Source organism: Orcinus orca, chromosome 6, assembly GCF_937001465.1.
Source record: "Orcinus orca chromosome 6, mOrcOrc1.1, whole genome shotgun sequence".
NCBI classification, from domain to species: domain Eukaryota; kingdom Metazoa; phylum Chordata; class Mammalia; order Artiodactyla; family Delphinidae; genus Orcinus; species Orcinus orca.
In genome coordinates, this window is record NC_064564.1 from 108556249 (window position 1) to 108575478 (window position 19230).

At 42.8% G+C, this 19230-nt stretch overlaps 1 protein-coding gene across 1 annotated transcript; it reads right to left on the reverse strand.

The window, feature by feature from the left end:
- Positions 1–3067: 3067 nt before the first annotated feature.
- On the reverse strand, positions 3068–18911 carry PDCL (phosducin like). Its single transcript, XM_012532834.3, has 4 exons — positions 17979–18911; positions 16209–16385; positions 7528–7709; positions 3068–5339 (listed from the first exon to the last, which is right to left on the reverse strand). Exons 2-4 carry the CDS (start codon positions 16378–16380, stop codon positions 4788–4790), a joined length of 906 nt encoding a protein of 301 aa, XP_012388288.1. The 5' UTR covers positions 16381–16385; positions 17979–18911; the 3' UTR covers positions 3068–4787.
- Between the last annotated feature and the right edge of the window lie 319 nt (positions 18912–19230).

Consider the following 19230-nt stretch of genomic DNA (forward strand, 5'->3'; position numbering starts at 1 on the left):
CTGCCACAGCCAAGTTCAGTCCCTGGTCGGGGAACTTAGATCCCGCAGGCCCGTGGGGCAGCCCGCAAAAAGAAAGAAAGAAAATAAGTAAATAAAATGATTCGTATATGGTGCTAGACATCACCCACAGGTCCCAAAGTCTGTGGCTCTGCTGATTTAACAGCACACACACAAGAAATTCGTTCCCTCTCCTCTGCTGCCACCATGTGGTCATATCGGTTATAACCAGCATTTCCGCAGGCTTTGGCAGGGCTGGGAGCTTAACTTGAATTTGTTATCTGGGTCTCAGTGAGCATAGGTAGTACACCTCTGATTAAAAACATATAACACTTGACCTATATACACTAATATGTATAAAATGTATAACTAATAAAAAAGATAAAATAAATAAAAATGCTGCTGAAAAAAAAACATATAACGTGCCTGGAAAAGCTATATAACAGATGGTCTTCTACCTTATTGTGGTGAATTCCAGCCTACTCCAGCCTTGGGGATCTTCCCCACTTAAGCAGCAAACATTCACTTATGTCAACTCAGATCAGAGACTTGAAATGATGAGACACACTCCCTGTCCCCAAAGACTTCATAGTCTAATGTGTAAACGAATACTCAGGCAACCACACATGCTGAAGATGGGGTTACCCTACGGGAAAGGAAGACAAGGTCATTCAAGTCACCGGGACTTTCACATCTCACAACTAAGGAAAAAGTTTACATTTTTCATTAAATTAAACCAAATATCAATACAGAATGATAGTGTGATGGCAACAGTAGATTCTTTAAAATTCATTGATTCATAAAATTTGAGAGCTATGTCTTACAAAATCATCTAATGCAACCTCTCATCTTACAAGTGGGGAAACTGAGGCCCTGGGAGAGGAAGAGACTTATACTAGGGCACACAGCTGGTCAGGGAGAGGGCTAGAGTTCATGTTCACTGTACTCCCAATCGTTGCCACCCGTGACAGTGTGGGCGGGGGGTATAAAGGGACTTTGGGAGGAAGGACCTTTGTGGAGTCATGGAGGAAAGGGGGATGCCTCGGGGGTACATTGCAGGTCACAGCCACAGTCCAGACAGAAGAGTTTCTGACATGAAACACAGGCCAGCCTAGGAGACCCAGGTCTCCACCCAGCTTCACTCCTTTTTCTCTCTTCTTAAAATTCTCTCCCTGTTTTTCCTCCTCCAACCTGTTCTCTCCACTACCTTTTTTCTAGTCGATCATTTTATTGACATTTGATCATTGTGCTTTCTCCACCAAGAACTAGCATGCATCATGGAAACAGTACAAATTTTGGAACTACACAGACCTGATTTTAAACCCTGCCCTGCCCACTAGCTATGCAACTTGGAATAGTTACCTAACTCTGCTAAGTCTTAGTTTCTTCATCTTTGAAAAGTTACTACTTCTTACCTTGAAAGGATGTGGCCTTCAATGTGCCCATATGTTCATTATTAAACACTCAATAATTCTTACCAAGCACCAAGCCCAGTCGTGGGCCCTGGGGATGATAAAAACAGCACTTATTCTTAAAAAAAAAAAAAAAAGGGGGGGGGACTTCCCTGGTGGTCCAGCAGTTAAGACTCTGCGCTCCCAATGCAGGGGGCCCAGGTTCGATCCCTGGTCAGGGAACTAGATAGATCCCGCATACCACAACTAAAGATCCTGCGTGCCGCAACTAAGACCCAGTGCAGCCAAATAAATAAATATTTTTAAAAATAATAAAGATAAAAACAGCACTTATTTGAAGGCTGTGTTCTAGGTATTTTACATGAATTATGTTACTCATCTCCACTCCTCGGATGAGGAGACTGAGGTATGGAGGAGTTCAGCTATCTTGCCCACAAAGCTGTAAATGTCAGCCTATTCCCAGCGTGAACAGAAGTTATACCACACACATGGAGGAAAATAAAGTCCATGCCTTCACGGAACTTTCATTCCAGAGGAAAGTGAGATCTGGAAAACTACTGAGACAGTTTGTAATAGACAAATATTAGTTTCTTGTTCCCTCCCCCAAGTCTATGACGAAAAAGGAGGATCACATAAACAAAGAGGAAGAGAAGTGATCTGAATGCTGTCCTATTTTTTTTTTTTTTTGGCAGTACGCGGGCCTCTCACTGCTGTGGCCTCTCCCGTTGCGGAGCACAGGCTCCGGACACACAGGCTCAGCGGCCATGGCTCACGGGCCCAGCCGCTCCACGGCATGTGGGATCCTCCTGGACTGGGGCACGAACCCGCGTCCCCTGCATCGGCAGGCAGACTCTCAACCACTGCGCCACCAGGGAAACCCAATGCTGTCCTATTTTTAACTCCTCCCTTCCCCTACTCAAATAAAAAAGGAAACCAACAGCAGTGAGCCCTTGTTTTGTGAGAGCTGCTGTCACTCACCTCAACCCACAGGTTGGTGATGCTCAAACTTGAACCAGCCTCAGAATCACTTAGAGGGCTTGTGAAAAGTATGCCGAGCCACTCCAGAATTTCCGATGCAGTAGGTCTGGGATGAAGCCTGAGACTTTGCATTTCTAACAAGTTCCCCAGTGTATCTCATGTTGCTGTTCTTGAACCACACATGGAGAACCACTGAACAACCCATGAGGTACTGTTGTTCCCACTGCCAAGGCGAGGAAACTGAGTTTCAGGAAGTCTAGGTGCCTCAACGGAAGCTCCACCACCAGTGAGAAACAGACAGTATTTGATCTGACTCCAAAGCCCATGCTGTTTGCATTACCCCTGAGTTGGAGATTTAAGACTCTAAGAATTCCCCATTCCATGTCTGTTCACTTTATCCTAGAATTTCTGCTCTTGAAAGGTGAAGTCAAGGTTCTGGGAGATCATAATATCAATATATTTTCATCTCCAATGAGAACCAGTAGATGGCTTGTAAAAGCTTTTAAAATGTTTCTATCCATTACCCAATAATTCCTCTTCTAGAAATCTATACTAAGAGAATGATCCAAAATATAGCCCAAAATACAAAGTGTTTTAGCAAAAAGCTAGGAATCTAAATATCCAATATTAAGGGTCTGGTTAAATAAAGTATAGCATATCCAAGTGATGGAATATTATCAGGCTGTTAAAAATTATTTATTTAGAATTTTTATAACATGTCAAAGCATTTGATATAATATTAAACAAAACACAGAACTAAATTCAAAAAGCTCTCAATGTATTAAAAATATTGAAAAAACTGGAAGAAAATAAAAACGCTGACAACAGTTGTCTCTGCCTCTAATAATTTTCTATACTTTCCACACACTTTCTACAATGAGTTTTTTTTAATTAAAAAACCATGCACTTTCTTTTTGTTGATTAACTACAAGAGATACTATCATGACCCTTCTACAGTTAGTCAATTCCTAAATAGCCAGGAAAAGCAAAACTGAACTTTAAAGCTAACATTTAATTACAGATTACATTTTCCCTGGCCCTACACTGTACATATTTTAAAGTAAAAAACATGAGGAGAAAACTCAAAAGACAATCATTATTATAAACACACAGAAAGAAGACCAGAAAGATACCTGTAAAAATGATTTAACAGGGATTATTTTTGGTTGGTGGAATTACAAAGCTGTTCAATCTTTTTAGCTTAACAATTTTTGTTACATTTTCTACAATGAACATCAATTACTTTTGTAATAAAAAGTCTTTGCTGTTTTCAAGAGAACACCACCAAGCAAATTACAGCACACCTATACAACGGTATAAATAGCCACTTTAAAATGTTGTAAAAGAGTGTTTAATAACATGGAAAAACGTTTGCTATATTAGCCGACCATACTATAAAACAGTATGTTCAGAATGATCCCACTGTTTTGTTTAATAAGCAAACAAAATGTCTGTGTACACAAAGAAAACACCTTGGAAAAATATCCCAAAATATTAATAGTGTTTTACCCTAGGTGGCAGGATTATTCTAATTTTCTTAGTTTTGCTTCTGTATTTTCTGTATTCTATTGAATATTAACTTTTCCAATATGCAAAAAAGTTTTAACAAAAGCTACATGAAACCAAAAAATTACCTTGTTAAATAAAAAAGAAACAGAGAAAAAGACGAGCAGGGGTATCTTAATTGAAAGATCTTCCTTTAAAAAGGCTTCCCAGCTCTATCTCAGCTCTAATTTTCAAGCCAAGCTGGTCTTTCAGCATCAAGAGGGCAGTCCATCTCGATCCTTCCCCTACTGTAGACTTAATAATGCTTGAGCAGGATATCGACTCTGGCGACAAAGGTCACCCCCCTCTTGATGGGGCAAACATACACGGTCTGGAACCTTTAAACAAGACCCTGGGAGAGAATACGGTCTAGGGGGAAAATATTTAACTGCCTTCTAAGACTATGAGTCTGATTATAAGTAAATATAATTTACAATCATTTGATGAAGGAAATGTATTACTTATGTTGCAAATAACACACTAACCATAGAATTATATTCCCGGACCTGGCAGAGACCTCTGAGATCATCTGAAGACAATTTCCAGGACACTGTCTTCAGGATGCTATGTAAATACTGACTGGAAACAATAACAGAGATGTCATGCTAGAGAATCTTAAGTAAACAGTTCAAAAGCCTGGCTTCCTGTTTATACAATGTTAGGTCACTTTATGGATAGCCACAAGGTGATTCAGCATTCTGATTTGATAGAAGAATTTCTTGACTTGACATATCATAAAAGGGACTACAAAGAACAGCAGAAAAGCCAGAAGACACAGAAAAGAACGAAAATAAACACAAGGACGTGTGTCTTCCAGCCCAAACAATGAGAAATTTATGCCACCAGCCCAGCCATTCAATCTATTTCCAAATCGCTATCCTCGCTGTGGCAGGTGGCTGAGTTACGCACAGAGGTTACCAACAAGACTTCCTTTTCTGGAAGCAATCCAAACTCCTGGAGGAAAGCTTCAAGGTCCACCGCAAAGAAATCTTCCCCCAGCTGGTCAGTGACACGGACAAAGTTGCCAATCAGCTCGCCCCCCTTGTAGATGAGCAGGGCGGGAAGGGCGTTCCTGGTGAAGCGACTGCTGGCCCCGATCACCGAGCTCTTCACCCGGCAGAACTTGACGGCTGGGTACTCCGCGGCCAGGCAGATCATGCAACCGTTCATGGCTTCGGTCCCTGGGATGCCGTCCTCGTAAATATGGACCATGATGAGGGTGCTCTTCTGTTCTTTGTCAATCATGTCCAGAAACCCTTCTCCACTGGGGATTTCAAAAACCTGCTTGAACTGGGGCCCCTGGTGGAGCTGCTGCCGCATCTCTTCCATCCTCTGCTTCCGGTACCGCTGCAGGAACTCCTCGTCGTCTTGGTCCTCGTTCATCATGGCAAAGTCCTTCAGAGTCATCTGCGGGAGGACCAGCAAGTGAGCGTAAGAAACATAAACCCAACAGTGACATGGGTGACACAAGATGTATGAGGCGCCACGCTAATACTCTAGATGCGTTACTGAAATCTTCTGATAACCCCATCGGGAAGGGACTTTTATTACCCCCACTTTACAAATGAGGTTCTGAGACTTGAGACTATCTGTATAAGTTCACATAGGTAGCAAGTATAAGACCAGGATTCAAACTAGATTTTTTAAAAAACCCAGGCTTTCAACTACTGTGTCATGGCGCCTCTCCATCCAGACAGGCAGCATCAGATAACATCACTTCGTGAGCTTTTGTCTTTTTGTCAGTCCTGACAATGGATTAATTATTTTATCCACTGTTTTGTTTTTGTTGAAAAGACAACAGGACATTAAGGAAGCTGAACACTCATAATCCCTGCCCTGCGCCACCCTCCTTGCCTCCCACGCCAAAACATACAGCCACACACATTCTAAAAATCTATTCTTCTTTTTATTACCAGTCATGTGCTAAAACCATTTCTGCTTTTATAACAGCAGCTGTGGGTGTACCAATTAAGCTATAGCCTGCTTTTGCCACTTAGCACTATTATATCATAAATTATTCCTCATGCTTCCAAACATGTTTTATAAAATTATAAATAATGTGGCCTATTTTGCTTAGCCACTCCCTACTTCTGGCATTCAGGCAGTTGCCAGTTCTGTCTCATTGCAACAACCCAGCAGGACTGCCCCATGTGATCATGTGCTGTGTGGCTTTGTCTGGTCTCCACCGCAGCACAAGGAAGCGCTGTGAGCCGTGGGCATGTTGTCCTGAAGCCAGCTTCCATTACAAAAGCATTCTCCCTCTCCTGCCCTGGTGTAGCAAGACATCCCTGCTCCTGTGATGAAGCCCAGCTCTGCCTACCCTGGCACAGATGAGAGGGTGGCGGCTGGGAGGCCACACCAGATCAGGACACGTGTTGTTACTGCATCACAGCCAGAGCCATTCTTCTTCCCCTCTCACTGCTCCCCCACCACAGCGGTTCTTTCTGACCTGTTATGGTCTTGCTTGAGTCTAATGCCCTGAAATCATCCTCCTGGTCAAGGCAAACTCCTCACTTAATCCTCTTGTCTGCTCCCCGACCCCGGCGGGTATTTCCAGCCAAGAGCTGCTTTGGGCCACAGCCAAATGATTTCAGGCACTTCTAGACATCCTTCCGTGGTCAGAGAGCATGGTGGGGAATTAAAGGATCCTTTTGAAGAACACTTTGGGAAGGTAAGAGAGAGTCAGGGACCTAGTTCCAAATATCTTCCACAGTGTCTGCCCGCTTCTACTGTATTGCTTCACTAAAATAAATTCTCATGAATAGGCTTCAGATGAAACAGAACAACATCATGGAAAGAACAGGAAAATCTGGGTTAGAATCCTAGTTCCTATTAGCATTTCTTAATTGCACTGCCCTGAACAAGTCCCCTCCCACCTCTCAGCTTTGGTTTCACCATCTGTAAAATGGGGATAATATCTCCCAATCTCAGAGGTTTGTTTCTGGCTCAAGGTAAGACCTTGAGAAAGGACAGGAAACTCACATTTCCTGATCACTTTCAACCGGCCTGTGATGGGCACTGTATCGAGAGACTGACCTCATTTAACCAACGACAAACCAGAGCCAGAGTGGAAGAGACATCCCCACAGTTACTAGTGGCACAGCTGAGATTCAAACCCAGGTGTGGCCAAGCTATGACATGACTGCACTTTCTCCTGCACTGCACTGCTTCTTAGTATCTTTTTTAAAATTTATTTTATTTATTTATTTTTGGCTGCACTGAGTCTTCGTTGCTGCACAGCTTTCTCTAGTTGCAGTGAGTGGGGGCTACTCTTCACTGCGGTGCGCGGGCTTCTGATTGCGGTGGCTTCTCTTGTTACGGAACACAGGCTCTAGGCGCGAGGGCTTCAGCAGTTGTGGCACATGGGCTCAGTAGTTGTGGCGCACGGGCTTAGTTGCTCTGCGGCATGTGGGATCTTCCTGGACCAGGGCTCGAACCCGTGTCCCCTGCATTGGCAGGCGGATTCTTAACCACTGCACCACCTGGGAAGCCCTGCACCGCTTCTTGGAGGCCAAATCAAACCCTTCCGCCTCTTGAATCACTAAGCCCAGCAGCCAGGGTAGCCTCTGAGAAAGGCCTGGGCGCTTCTAATTACCTTCCCACTGATCTTCTCCTGGAGGTCCTTCTGCTTCCGCTGCTCCTCCTCTTCGTCCACATGGGACCTGCAGCTCATGGACAGCTTCTTGATCAGCTTCTCCATCTCCCGGCACTGCTCCTCCCGCTGCTCCGTCTCCAGCTGTTTGAAGCGGCGCCAGTCATTGATCACGCCTTTTGGACCTGAGGTGGGGTGAACGTGGAGGTGACCAAGGATGAGCGAGGGATTATGGGCCAGCGCACATCTGTCTAAAGCTGGCTCCATCGACACCACAGTGACACTCACACAGGGCAGCGTGGTCTACACGCAACCACGTCCAAGGCAGCCCAGTTTGCAAATTAAAGGGCCATGCGAAGGCCCAACATTAGGAGATGTGTGAAATAAATTCAGATTCATCTACTCAAAGGAAAACAAAGTGACTCTTAGAAAGAATGAGGCAGCTATATGTTCCCTGCCATGAAAAATGTCCAAACATATTAGGTCAAAAAAAAAAGCAAAATGCAGAACAGTATCATGGTATGATCCTTTAATTTTTAGAAAAAGAACTGTATGTCCATGTATAAATATTTACAGATATTTGTATATGTGCATGTACATTTGTATGTCCATAGAAAAATAGGTAAACTGTTAACAGTGGTTGTCTCTAGGCAGTGAGATCTAAGGGGACTGGTGAGAGAGAACTTTTACTTTTTTCTTACTATGCTTCTGTATTATCTGACTTTTTTTTTTTTTTTTTTTTTTGCAGTACGTGGGCCTCTCACTGTCGTGGCCTCTCCCCTTGCAGAGCACAGGCTCCGGACGTGCAGGCTCAGCGGCCATGGCTCACAGGCCCAGCCGCTCTGCGGCATGTGGGATCTTCCCGGACCGGGGCATGAACCCGCGTCCCCTGCATCGGCAGGCGAACTCTCAACCACTGCACCACCAGGGAAGCCCTATCTGACTTTTTTAACAAGATTGTGGCAGGTTGTTCTGTTAGTCAAGCTACCCCCAAACCCCCCTGTCCCCATGCTATATAGACCTGCCCCTTACCACATGACTTGCAATACCTCCTGTGGGATGAGAACGTGTATCCCCAGCCCACTGATGTGGGGCTTGCCCATTGACTTGCTGTGGCCAATGGATTCTGAGCAAAAACGCAATGAGTCACTACATGTTTCCAACAGCCCTCTCTTGCTCTCTATACTTGGTCATGAGAACAGCATGTCTCAGACAGGGGCTGCTCCTTGAGCCTCGTTCCTGGATGATAGGACATACAAAGCAGAAGCGGGGCAGCTGCTGACCCCAACAGGCAGCACGTAACATGACTGAGAAATAAACCTTTGTTGTCACAAGCCACTGAGACAAAAATATAAACATCTGTATAAAGAAAACTTTAAAATGATGCCAAGAAACACTACAAAAGCCCTGAATAAATGGAGCAACGCCGTATTCCTGGCTAGGAAGATGCAACATCACAAGGGTACCAATTATCCCCAAATTAATCCATATATTTAATGCGTTTCTGATGAAAGTCTGTGATTACACACATGTGCCTGCTCCTGAATTTGCGGTGGAAAAATAAGAAAGCAAAAGTTAAGAAAATAATAAGAAAGCAAAAGTTAAGGAAATAATAATAAAAATGGAAGGGTATTGTATGCGGGGGGACCAGACCTACCAGATACTAAAACATATTATAACACGATACTTAAAAACAGTGTGATATAGCACAGTAAAAAACAAATCAGTGGAAGAGACTACAAAGTATGACTGAAGACGCAAATATAAGCAGAAATTCAGTACGTGATAAAACTGACATTTCAAAACAATGGAGAAAAGATGGTTTATTCAATAAATGATGCTGAAACAACTGGGCAGCAATCCAAAAAAAATTAAGTTGGAGTCCTACCACATACCTTGCATGGAAACGAATTCCAGATAAATCGTTGTGTTAAAAAAAAAAATCATAAAAATACTAAAAAAAAAAAAAAAGGCATGGGACTGTCTTTTTATAATCCTGGAGTGAAGAAAGGCCTTTTACATAAGAAACAAAACTAAGAAACTAAAATAATGCTTTCAAGCACATAACAATTAAAAAAACTTTCTGCCAGGATAAGAACAAAAGCCAAGAGTCAAACAATAAACTGGTAGAAATATTTGCAACTCAAACCACAGATTAATTTCCTTAATATATAGCTCCCTAAGAAGAAAAAGACCAACTACCCAATTTCAAAAATGAGCAAAGGATATGAATACAACCTTTAAAATTATGAAAAGAGGCTCAACATCACTCCTAAAAAGATAGAAAATAAAACTATGGTGAGTTCCCATTTGCCATCCGTAAGGATGGCAAAGATCAAAAAGTCTGATAACATAGTAGAAGGTCACATATATGGGGAAATATCACACTCCTGCTTAAACTATAAACCAGTACCAACTCAACTGACAGCAATTTGGAAATAATAAAATGTAAAAGTGTAAATATGCCATTTCTTGGAATTTACACTACCAATATACTCATACCCATGATTTAGGTGATATCAAACACCTATCAATTTGAGAAGCTGGATTCAAACGCAGGCAAGTCTGTTTTAATCATCAGCATGTTGCTATGCATACACATTCGTATTGTGCAGTGAAATGGCTAGAACCACGCACGGTGAAATGGTAACATTAGGTTATCTCTGGATGCGGGTCTGGAATTAGAAGTGATCACGACCCACCACCAGTCCCTCCCATCAGGAAACTTACACAAGCCTCTTAGATAGCCTCATGCACCAGAGGGCAGACAGCAGAAGCAAGAATAACTACAGTCCTGCAGCCTGTGGAACAAAATCCACATTCACAGAAAGATAGACAAGATGAAAAGGCAGAGGGCTATGTACCAGATGAAGGATCAAGATAAAACCCCAGAAAAATAACTAAATGAAGTGGAGATAGGCAACCTTCCAGAAAAAACATTCAGAATAATGATAGTGAAGGTGATGCAGGACCTTGGAAAAACAATGGAGGCAAAGATCGAGAAAATGCAAGAAATGTTTAACAAAGACCTAGAAGAGGGCTTCCCCGGTGGCGCAGTGGTTGAGAGTCCGCCTGCCTGTGCTCCGCAACGGGAGAGGCCCGCGTACCTTAAAAAAAAAAAAAAGACCTAGAAGAATTAAAGAACAAACAAACAGAGATGAACAATACAATAACTGAAATGAAAACTACACTAGAAGTAATCGATAGCAGAATAACAAGCAGAAGAACGGATAAGTGACCTGGAAGATAGAATGGTAATTCACTGCTGAGGAACAGAATAAAGAAAAAAGAATGAAAAGAAATGAAGACAGCTTAAGAGACCTCTGGGACAACATTAAACGCAACAACATTCGCATTATAGGGGTCCAAGAAGGAGAAGAGAGAGAGAAAGGACCCAAGAAAATATTTGAAGAGATTATAGTCGAAAATTTCCCTAACATGGGAAAGGAAATAGCCACCCAAGTCCAGGAAGCGCAGAGAGCCCCATACAGGATAAACCCAAGGAGAAACACACCGAGACACATAGTAATCACACTGGCAAAAATTAAAGACAAAGAAAAATTATTGAAAGCAGCAAGGGAAAAATGACAAATAACATACAAGGAAACTCCCATAAGGTTAAGAGCTGATTTCTCAGCAGAAACTCTATAAGCCAGAAGAGAGTGGCATGATATACTTAAAGTGATGAAAGGGAAGAACCTACAACCAAGATTACTCTACGTGGCAAGGATCTCATTCAGATTAGATGGAGAAATCAAAAGCTTTACAGATAAGCAAAAGCCAAGAGAATTCAGCACCACAAAACCAGCTCTACAACAAATGCTACAGGAACTTCTCTAAGTGGGAAACACAAGACAAGAAAAGAACCTACAAAAAAACCCAAAACAATTAAGAAAATGGCCATAGGAACATACATATCAATAATTACCTTAAACGTGAATGGATTAAATACTCCAACCAAAAGACATGGGCTTACTGAATGGATACAAAAACAAGACACATCTATATGCTGTCTACAAGAGACCCACTTCAGACCTAGGGACACATATAGACTGAAAGTGAGGGGATGGAAAAAGATATTCCATGCAAATGGAAATTAAAAGAAAGCTGGAGTAGCAATACTCATATCAGATAAAATAGAATTTAAAATAAAGAATGTTACAGGAGACAAGGAAGGACACTACATAATGATCAAGGGATCAATCCAAGAAGAATATAACAATTATAAATATATATGCACCCAACATAGGAGCACCTCAATACATAAGGCAACTGCTAACAGCTATAAAAGAGGAAATTGACAGTAACACAGTAATAGTGGGGGACTTTAACACCTCACTTACACCAACGGACAGATCATCCAAATTGAAAATTAATAAGGAAACACAAGCTTTAAATGACACAATAGACCAGATAGATTTAATTGATATTTATAGGACATTCCATCCAAAAACAGCAGATTACACTTTCTTCTCAAGGGCACAGGGAACATTCTCCAGGATAGATCACATCTTGGGTCACAAATCAAGACTCAGTAAATTTAAGATAATTGAAATCATATCAAGCATCTTTTCTGACCACAACCCTATGAGACTAAAAATGAATTACAGGGAAAAAAATGTAAAAAACACAAACACATGGAGGCTAAACAATACGTTATTAAATAACCAAGACATCACTGAAGAAATAAAAGAGGAAATCAAAAAATACCTACAGACAAATGACAATGAAAACATGACGATCCAAACCCTATGGGATGCAGCAAAAGCTGTTCTAAGAGGGAAGTTTATAGATATACAAGCCTACCTCAAGAAACAAGAAAAATCTCAAATAAACAATCTAACCTTACACCTAAAGGAACTAGAGAAAGAAGAACAAACAAAACCCAAAGTTAGCAGAAGGAAAGAAATCATAAAGATCAGATCAGAAATAAATGAAATAGAAAGAAAGAAAACAATAGCAAAGATCAATAAAACTAAAAGCTAGTTCTTTGAGAAGATAAACAAAAATGATAAACCATTAGCCAGACTCATGTAGAAAAAGAGGGAGAGGACTCAAATCAATAAAATTAGAAATGAAAAAGGAGAAGTTACAACAGACACCGCAGAAATACAAAGCATCCTAAGAGCCTACTACAAGCAACTCTATGCCAATAAAATGGACAACCTGGAAGAAATGGACAAATTCTTAGAAAGGTATAACCTTCCAAGACTGAACCAAGAAGAAATAGAAAATATGAACAGACCAACCACAAGCACTGATATTGAAACTGTGATTAGAAATCTTCCAACAGGGCTTCCCTGGTGGCGCAGTGGTTGGGGTTCCGCCTGCCGATGCAGGGGTCGCGGGTTCGTGCTCCGGTCCAGGAATATCCCACATGACGCAGAGCAGCTGGGCCAGTGACCCATGGCCGCTGAGCCTGCGTGTCCGGAGCCTGTGCTCCGCAACGGGAGAGGCCACAACAGTGAGAGGCCCGCGTACCACAAAAAAAAAAAAAAAAAAAAAAAAATCTTCCAACGAACAAAAGTCCAGGACCAGATGGCTTCACAGGTGAATTCTATCAAACATTTAGAGAAGAGCTAACATCCATCCTTCTCAAACTCTTCCAAAAACGTACAGAGGAAGGAACACTCCCAAACTCATTCTATGAGGCCACCATCACCCTGATACCAAAACGAGACAAAGATACTACAAAAAAAGAAAATTACAGACCCATATGACTGATGAATATAGACGCAAAAATCCTCAACAAAATACTAGCAAACAGAATCCAACAACACATTCAAAGGATCATACACCATGACCACGTGGGATTTATCCCAGGGATGCAAGGATTCTTCAATATATGCAAGTCAATCAATGTGATACACCTTATTAACAAACTGAAGGAGAAAAACCATATGATTGGGCTTCCCTGGTGGCGCAGTGGTTGAGAGTCCACCTGCCGATGTAAGGGACGCGGGTTCGAGCCCTGGTCCGGGAAGATCCCACATGCCGCGGAGCGGCTGGGCCCATGAGCCATGGCCGCTGACCTTGCGTGTCTGGAGCCTGTGCTCCGCAACGGGAGAGGCCACAACAGTGAGAGGCCCGTGTACCGCAAAAAAACAAACCATATGATCATCTCAGTAGATGCAGAGAAAGCTTTTGACAAAATTCAACACCCATTTATGATAAAAACTCTCCAGAAAGTGGGCAGAGAGGGAACCTACCTCAACATAATAAAGGCCATATATGACAAACCCACAGCAAACATCATTCTCAACAGTGAAAAACTGAAAGCATTTCCTCCAAAATCAGGAACAAGACAAGGATGTCTACTCTCACCACTGTTATTCAACATAGTTTTGGAAGTCCTAGCCATGGCAGTCAGAGAAGAAAAGGAAATAAAGGAATACAAATTGGAAAAGAAGAAGTAAAACTGTCACTGTTTGAAGATGACATGCTACTATACGTAGAGAATCCTCAAAATTCCACCAGAAAACTACTAGAGCTAATCAATGAATTTAGTGAAGTTGCAGGATATAAAATTAATGCACAGAAATCTCTTGCATTCCTATACACTGATGATGAAAAATTTGAAAGAGAAATTAAAGAAACACTCCCATTTACCACTGCAACAAAAAGAATAAAATACCTAGGAATAAACCTACCTAGGGAGACAAAAGACCTGTATGTAGAAAACTATAAGACACTGATGAAAGAAATTAAAGATGATACCAACAGATGGAGAGATATACCATGTTCTTGGATTGGAAGAATCAATATTGTGAAAATGACTATACTACCCAAAGGAATCTACAGATTCAATGCAATCCCAATCAAATTACAATGGCAGTTTTTACGGAACTAGAACAAAAAAATCTTAAAATTTGTATGGAGACACAAAAGCCCCGAATAGCCAAAGCAGTCTTAAGGGAAAAAAACAGACCTGGAAGAATCAGACTCCCTGACTTCAGACTATACTACAAAGCTACAGTAATCAAGACAATATGGTACTGGCACAAAAACAGAAACATAGATCAATGGAACAAGATAGAAAGCCCAGAGACGAACCAAAGCACCTATGGTCAACTAATCTATGACAAAGGAGGCAAGGATATACAATGGAGAAAAGACAGCCTCTTCAATAAGTGGTGCTGGGAAAACTGGACAGCTACATGTAAAAGAATGAAATTAGAACACTCCTTAACACCATACACAAAAATAAACTCAAAATGGATTAGAGACCTAAATGTAAGACGGACACTATAAAACTCTTAGAGCAAAACATAGGAAGAACATTCTTTGACATAAATCACAGCAAGATCTTTTTTGACCCACCTCCTAGAGTAATGGAAATAAAAACAAAAATAAACAAATGGGACCTAATGAAACTTCAAAGGTTTTGCACAGCAAAGGAAACGATAAACAAGACGAAAAGACAACCCTCAGAATGGGAGAAACTATTTGCAAATGAAGCAACAGACAAAGGATTAATCTCCAAAATATATAAACAGCTCATGCAGCTCAATATCAAAAAAAACACAACCCAATCCAAAAATGGGCAGAAGACCTAAATAGACATTTCTCCAAAGAAGACATATGGATGGCCAAGAAGCACATGAAAAGCTGCTCAACATCATTAATTTTTAGAGAAATGTAAGTCAAAATTACAATGAGGTACCACCTTACACCAGTTAGAATGGGCATCATCAGAAAATCTACGAACAACAAATGCTGGAGTGGGTGTGGAAAAAAGGGAACCCTCTTGCACTGTTGGTGGGAATGTAAATTGATACAGCCACTATGGAGAACAGTATGGAGGTTCCTTAAAAAACTAAAAATAGAATTACCATATGATCCAGCAATCCCACTACTGGGCATATACCCAGAGAAAACCATAATTCAAAAAGACACAGGCACCCCAATGTTCATTGCAGCACTATTTACAATAGCCAGGTCATGGAAGCAACCTTAATGCCCATCGACAGACAAATGGATAAAGAAGATGTGGTACATATATACAATGGAATATTACTCAGCCATAAAAAGGAACGAAATTGGGTCATTTGTGGAGATGTGGATGGATCTAGAGATTGTCATACAGAGTGAAGTTAGTCAGAAAGAGAAAAACAAATATCGCGTATTAACGCATGTATGTGGAACCTAGAAAAATGGTACAGATGAACTGGTTTGCAGGGCAGAAGTTGAGACACAGATGTAGAGAACAAACATATGGACACCCGGGGGGGAAAGCCCCGGGGGGTGGGGATGGTGGTGTGATGAATTGGGCGATTGGGATTGACATGTATACACTGATGTGTACAAAATTGATGACTAATAAGAACCTACTGTATTAAAAAGTAAATAGGGCTTCCCTGGTGGCGCAGTGGTTGGGAGTTCGCCTGCCAATGCAGGGGACACGGGTTCGTGCCCCGGTCCAGGAGGATCCCACATGCCGTGGAGCGGCTGGGCCCGTGAGCCACGGCCGCTGAGCCTGCGCGTCTGGAGCCTATGCTCCGCAACAGGAGAGGCCACAGCAGTGAGAGGCCTGCGTACCGCCAAAAAAAAAAAAAAAAAAAAAAAGTAAATAAAATAAAATTTAAAAATTTTAGTTTGAAAGAAAAGAAGTGATCACAAGACTTCTGATACATATTCAATGGACATTTTTTAAACCTGTTCTCAGAGCACAGGATTTCCAGTACCTGTGTTAACTGAGATGCCTTCGCCTGCCAACTCAGCATCTGCAGGCATGGAACTGCCGGCCAGGGCACCCCTGCCTCTGTCCTTGTCCTCGTGGTCGCTGTCTTCATCCTCGCTGCTGCTGTAGTAGTACTGCAGCTTCTCCCCCAGTAACTTATCATCCAGGGTCGTCATGGTGCCTGGGAGAGGGCGACATAGCAGGCTCTATGCTGGCTTGAATCAGACAGACATGAATCTGAAGAGTTAGGGATCACCTGTGCTCAGATCCTATTATGCACAGGACCGTAAGAGTGACTGTTTTCATAAGTAGGATCTCAGCACATCCATACCATGACCATGCATGATAGGGTTTATCATGCTCTTTCTGTAGAAGGTAAAATTGAGGCTCAGATAAAATTTCTCTGCCAAACTTTACAGCAAATGGCGGAGCTGGGCTCAGACCCCAGGGATTCCTGACTCCAAGAGAATGAAGGTGTGAGTCACTGTCTTCTGAATAGTATACACTGAAGTAGGGTGGTGGCTTGGAGGAAACTACTGACTGACTGAACGTCTTATCTACACATACTCTTTGGTTTACCTACCAAGTAAGACTGCTGGTAATTGAAAAATTGGTAAGAATCCTCATGAGAAACTCCAAAAAGAGCATCAAGAATGGGATGCTGACTCACTGTTTGCCTAAGCCAATCATTCATCTGTCTCTTGCCTTCCACCTCCCAATCAGCACAGCGATGGTTAGGATGGATGGGCTCTGAAGCCCTAATAACTTTGGTTAAAAGACGGGCCCCTGACAAGATTTTAATCACTCCCCAGTGTTTAAATGACAATGGTTAGAGACAAGCTTCTGCATCAGAAGAAGCCTGGTACATTCTGGGAGAAAGGTACAGCTTAGTCCCTGCCAGGCCTGCTTGCAGATCACACAAGGAGGGGTTGTAACTCCAGCACCCCTTCCTTTAAGCATCCCAATACTATGCATCTTTGATTAAAGGCATCCCCGAGCCTGTTAGACTCCATTACAAAGTGACTCTCCCACCGGTCGGGGAGGTCTTGCAAACAGAGACCTCCAATGCCCAGCACGAGGCCTCTACACAATCTGTCAAGCTCATATTGAGGCAGCCTGAATCAGTGGGGGAATCCGGTGACCCGGGCAGTCAGATGAGGAGAGGGGTACCTAAGTGGCAGGGTTGAGAAAAAGGCGCAGGTACACGGCCGGGCGCAGGGAGGTGGAGAGAAATAGGGGGACTAAACCTAACTTAAAGAGGCAGAGGGACCAAGGCGGTAAAGGTGGGAAGAAAGAGACGAGGAGGAATGTGTGCTCGGTGAGGGCGGGGCCGCTGAGGAGGCAGCAAGCGCAGGGCCAGCGGAGGGGCTGGTGGGAGGCGGGGCCTTTGGGGAAGGAGTCGAGGGCGGGGCCAGCGGGAGAGCTGGCGGAGGGGAGGCCAGCGGGAGGGCGCGCGGAGGAGGCGGGGCCTTTCGGGGGAGGAGTCGAGGGCGGGGCCAGCGGGAGGGTTCGCGAAGGAGGCGGGACCTTTGGGGGTCGAGGGCGGGGCCAGCGGAAGCGCGGCGGAGGGGCGCGGAAGCTCTAGGGGAGCCCGAGGAAGGTGGGGCCAGCGGAGACTGGGCAGGGAAGTCGCGGAGAGCGTGGGGGTCGAGGGGGCGCACCGACAAGACCGTCTCATCCAGGCTCGCCGACCACCCGTATTCCACCACCTCCCACCGGTATTCCATACCCGCCGCTTCTTCCCGGCTGACCTCAGTGCAGCTACCCGGCCTACCTCAGTCTGGATCCCTTCAGGCTGGCACTTCGGAAGGAAGGGAGCGCTCGGCTGGAGAAAGAGAAATGGATCGGCGCCTTGAGCGCTAAGAGAAAAGCCGCCTGAGTCTCGACTGCGCGGACCAATGAGGCGGCCTTCCTGCGTCAGCGCGGATACACGCTGCCCAATTAGAGGAAGCGTATCCTGGCGGCCAAGGGAGAAGCTACGGGTCCTACTTGGGGACAAACATCTTGACAATAATAATACGCTTCTATTTTTATTTTTGTTTTAATTTGAACGAAAGGCCACACTAGATATGCCCAGCTTTGAGCAGTAAGAACAATTTCGTTACCTTTGAAGTTTCCGAAAACATTCCACATGTATTTTTTTTTTTTGATTCTTAATCACATCACGTCTATTAAGACAGAAGACAGACTCGGACATTAATTTGCCCAAGAACACATAGCCCTTTTGGATTAAAAAAAGAAGAAGAAGAAAAAAAAAAAGCCAAGTCCAGGACAACTAAACGCAAAGTGAAATCCTGGATTGGACCCTGGAACAGAAAAAGGACGTGAATGGGACAACTGACGAAATTTGAACAAGGTGTATCAAGTAATAATATTATTGTATCAATAGTTTTGATAATTGTACTACGGTTATGTAAGATGTTAACTTTAAGGGATTCTTAAGAACATAGGGGTACTCTATACTATTTTTGCAACTTTTTGTAAACCTAATTTCACATTCTGAGCCCTTATTGAGATGTCCAGTACACAACACGAAGTAGCTCATGGAAAGCTTTGTGTAAATTGAATCATTCGAAATATACTAAAACAATACACCCTTTAAAATAGGTAAGTTTTATTTCCCTAAAGTTTGAGAGATTCTTAATTTGTGGTTCTACACCACCTGCAATTGTCTGCAAATTTGTATATGTGCTTATTTTTCTGAGAAGCTGTTCAGGCTACCAAGAGTCAGAACCCCCATCCTCAAAGTTAAGAACAATTCATATAAATAGATCCTACGGTAACTTTTTATATTTTTTGTTTGCATAATGAATAATCAGATTTGTGTGAACAGCCAACTTGAATATGCTTGTGATCTGCTGTTAAGTGACAAGCCAGGACCCAGCAACAGTGCCTCTGTGTAGGAGAGTCCCCCTAAATATTTGTTAAATGAATACTAGATGAATGCTTTGCTTTTTTGTTTCTACTCACATCTCCCTGAAGCAGGGGTCTTCTTCATGCATGGTGCTCCTTTTCCTTCAAAATTC

What these genes read in the sequence shown, in the direction of transcription:
- PDCL (XM_012532834.3), bottom strand. Translation starts at nt 16,380, where the DNA reads ATGACGACCCTGGATGATAAGTTACTGGGGGAGAAGCTGCAGTACTAC. An exon ending in AGGCATCTCAGTTAACACAG is followed by an intron (nt 7,710 to 16,208) that starts GTACTGGAAATC and finishes ACCCCACCTCAG; the next exon opens with GTCCAAAAGGCGTGATCAAT. An exon ending in AGGAGAAGATCAGTGGGAAG is followed by an intron (nt 5,340 to 7,527) that starts GTAATTAGAAGC and finishes GTCCTCCCGCAG; the next exon opens with ATGACTCTGAAGGACTTTGC.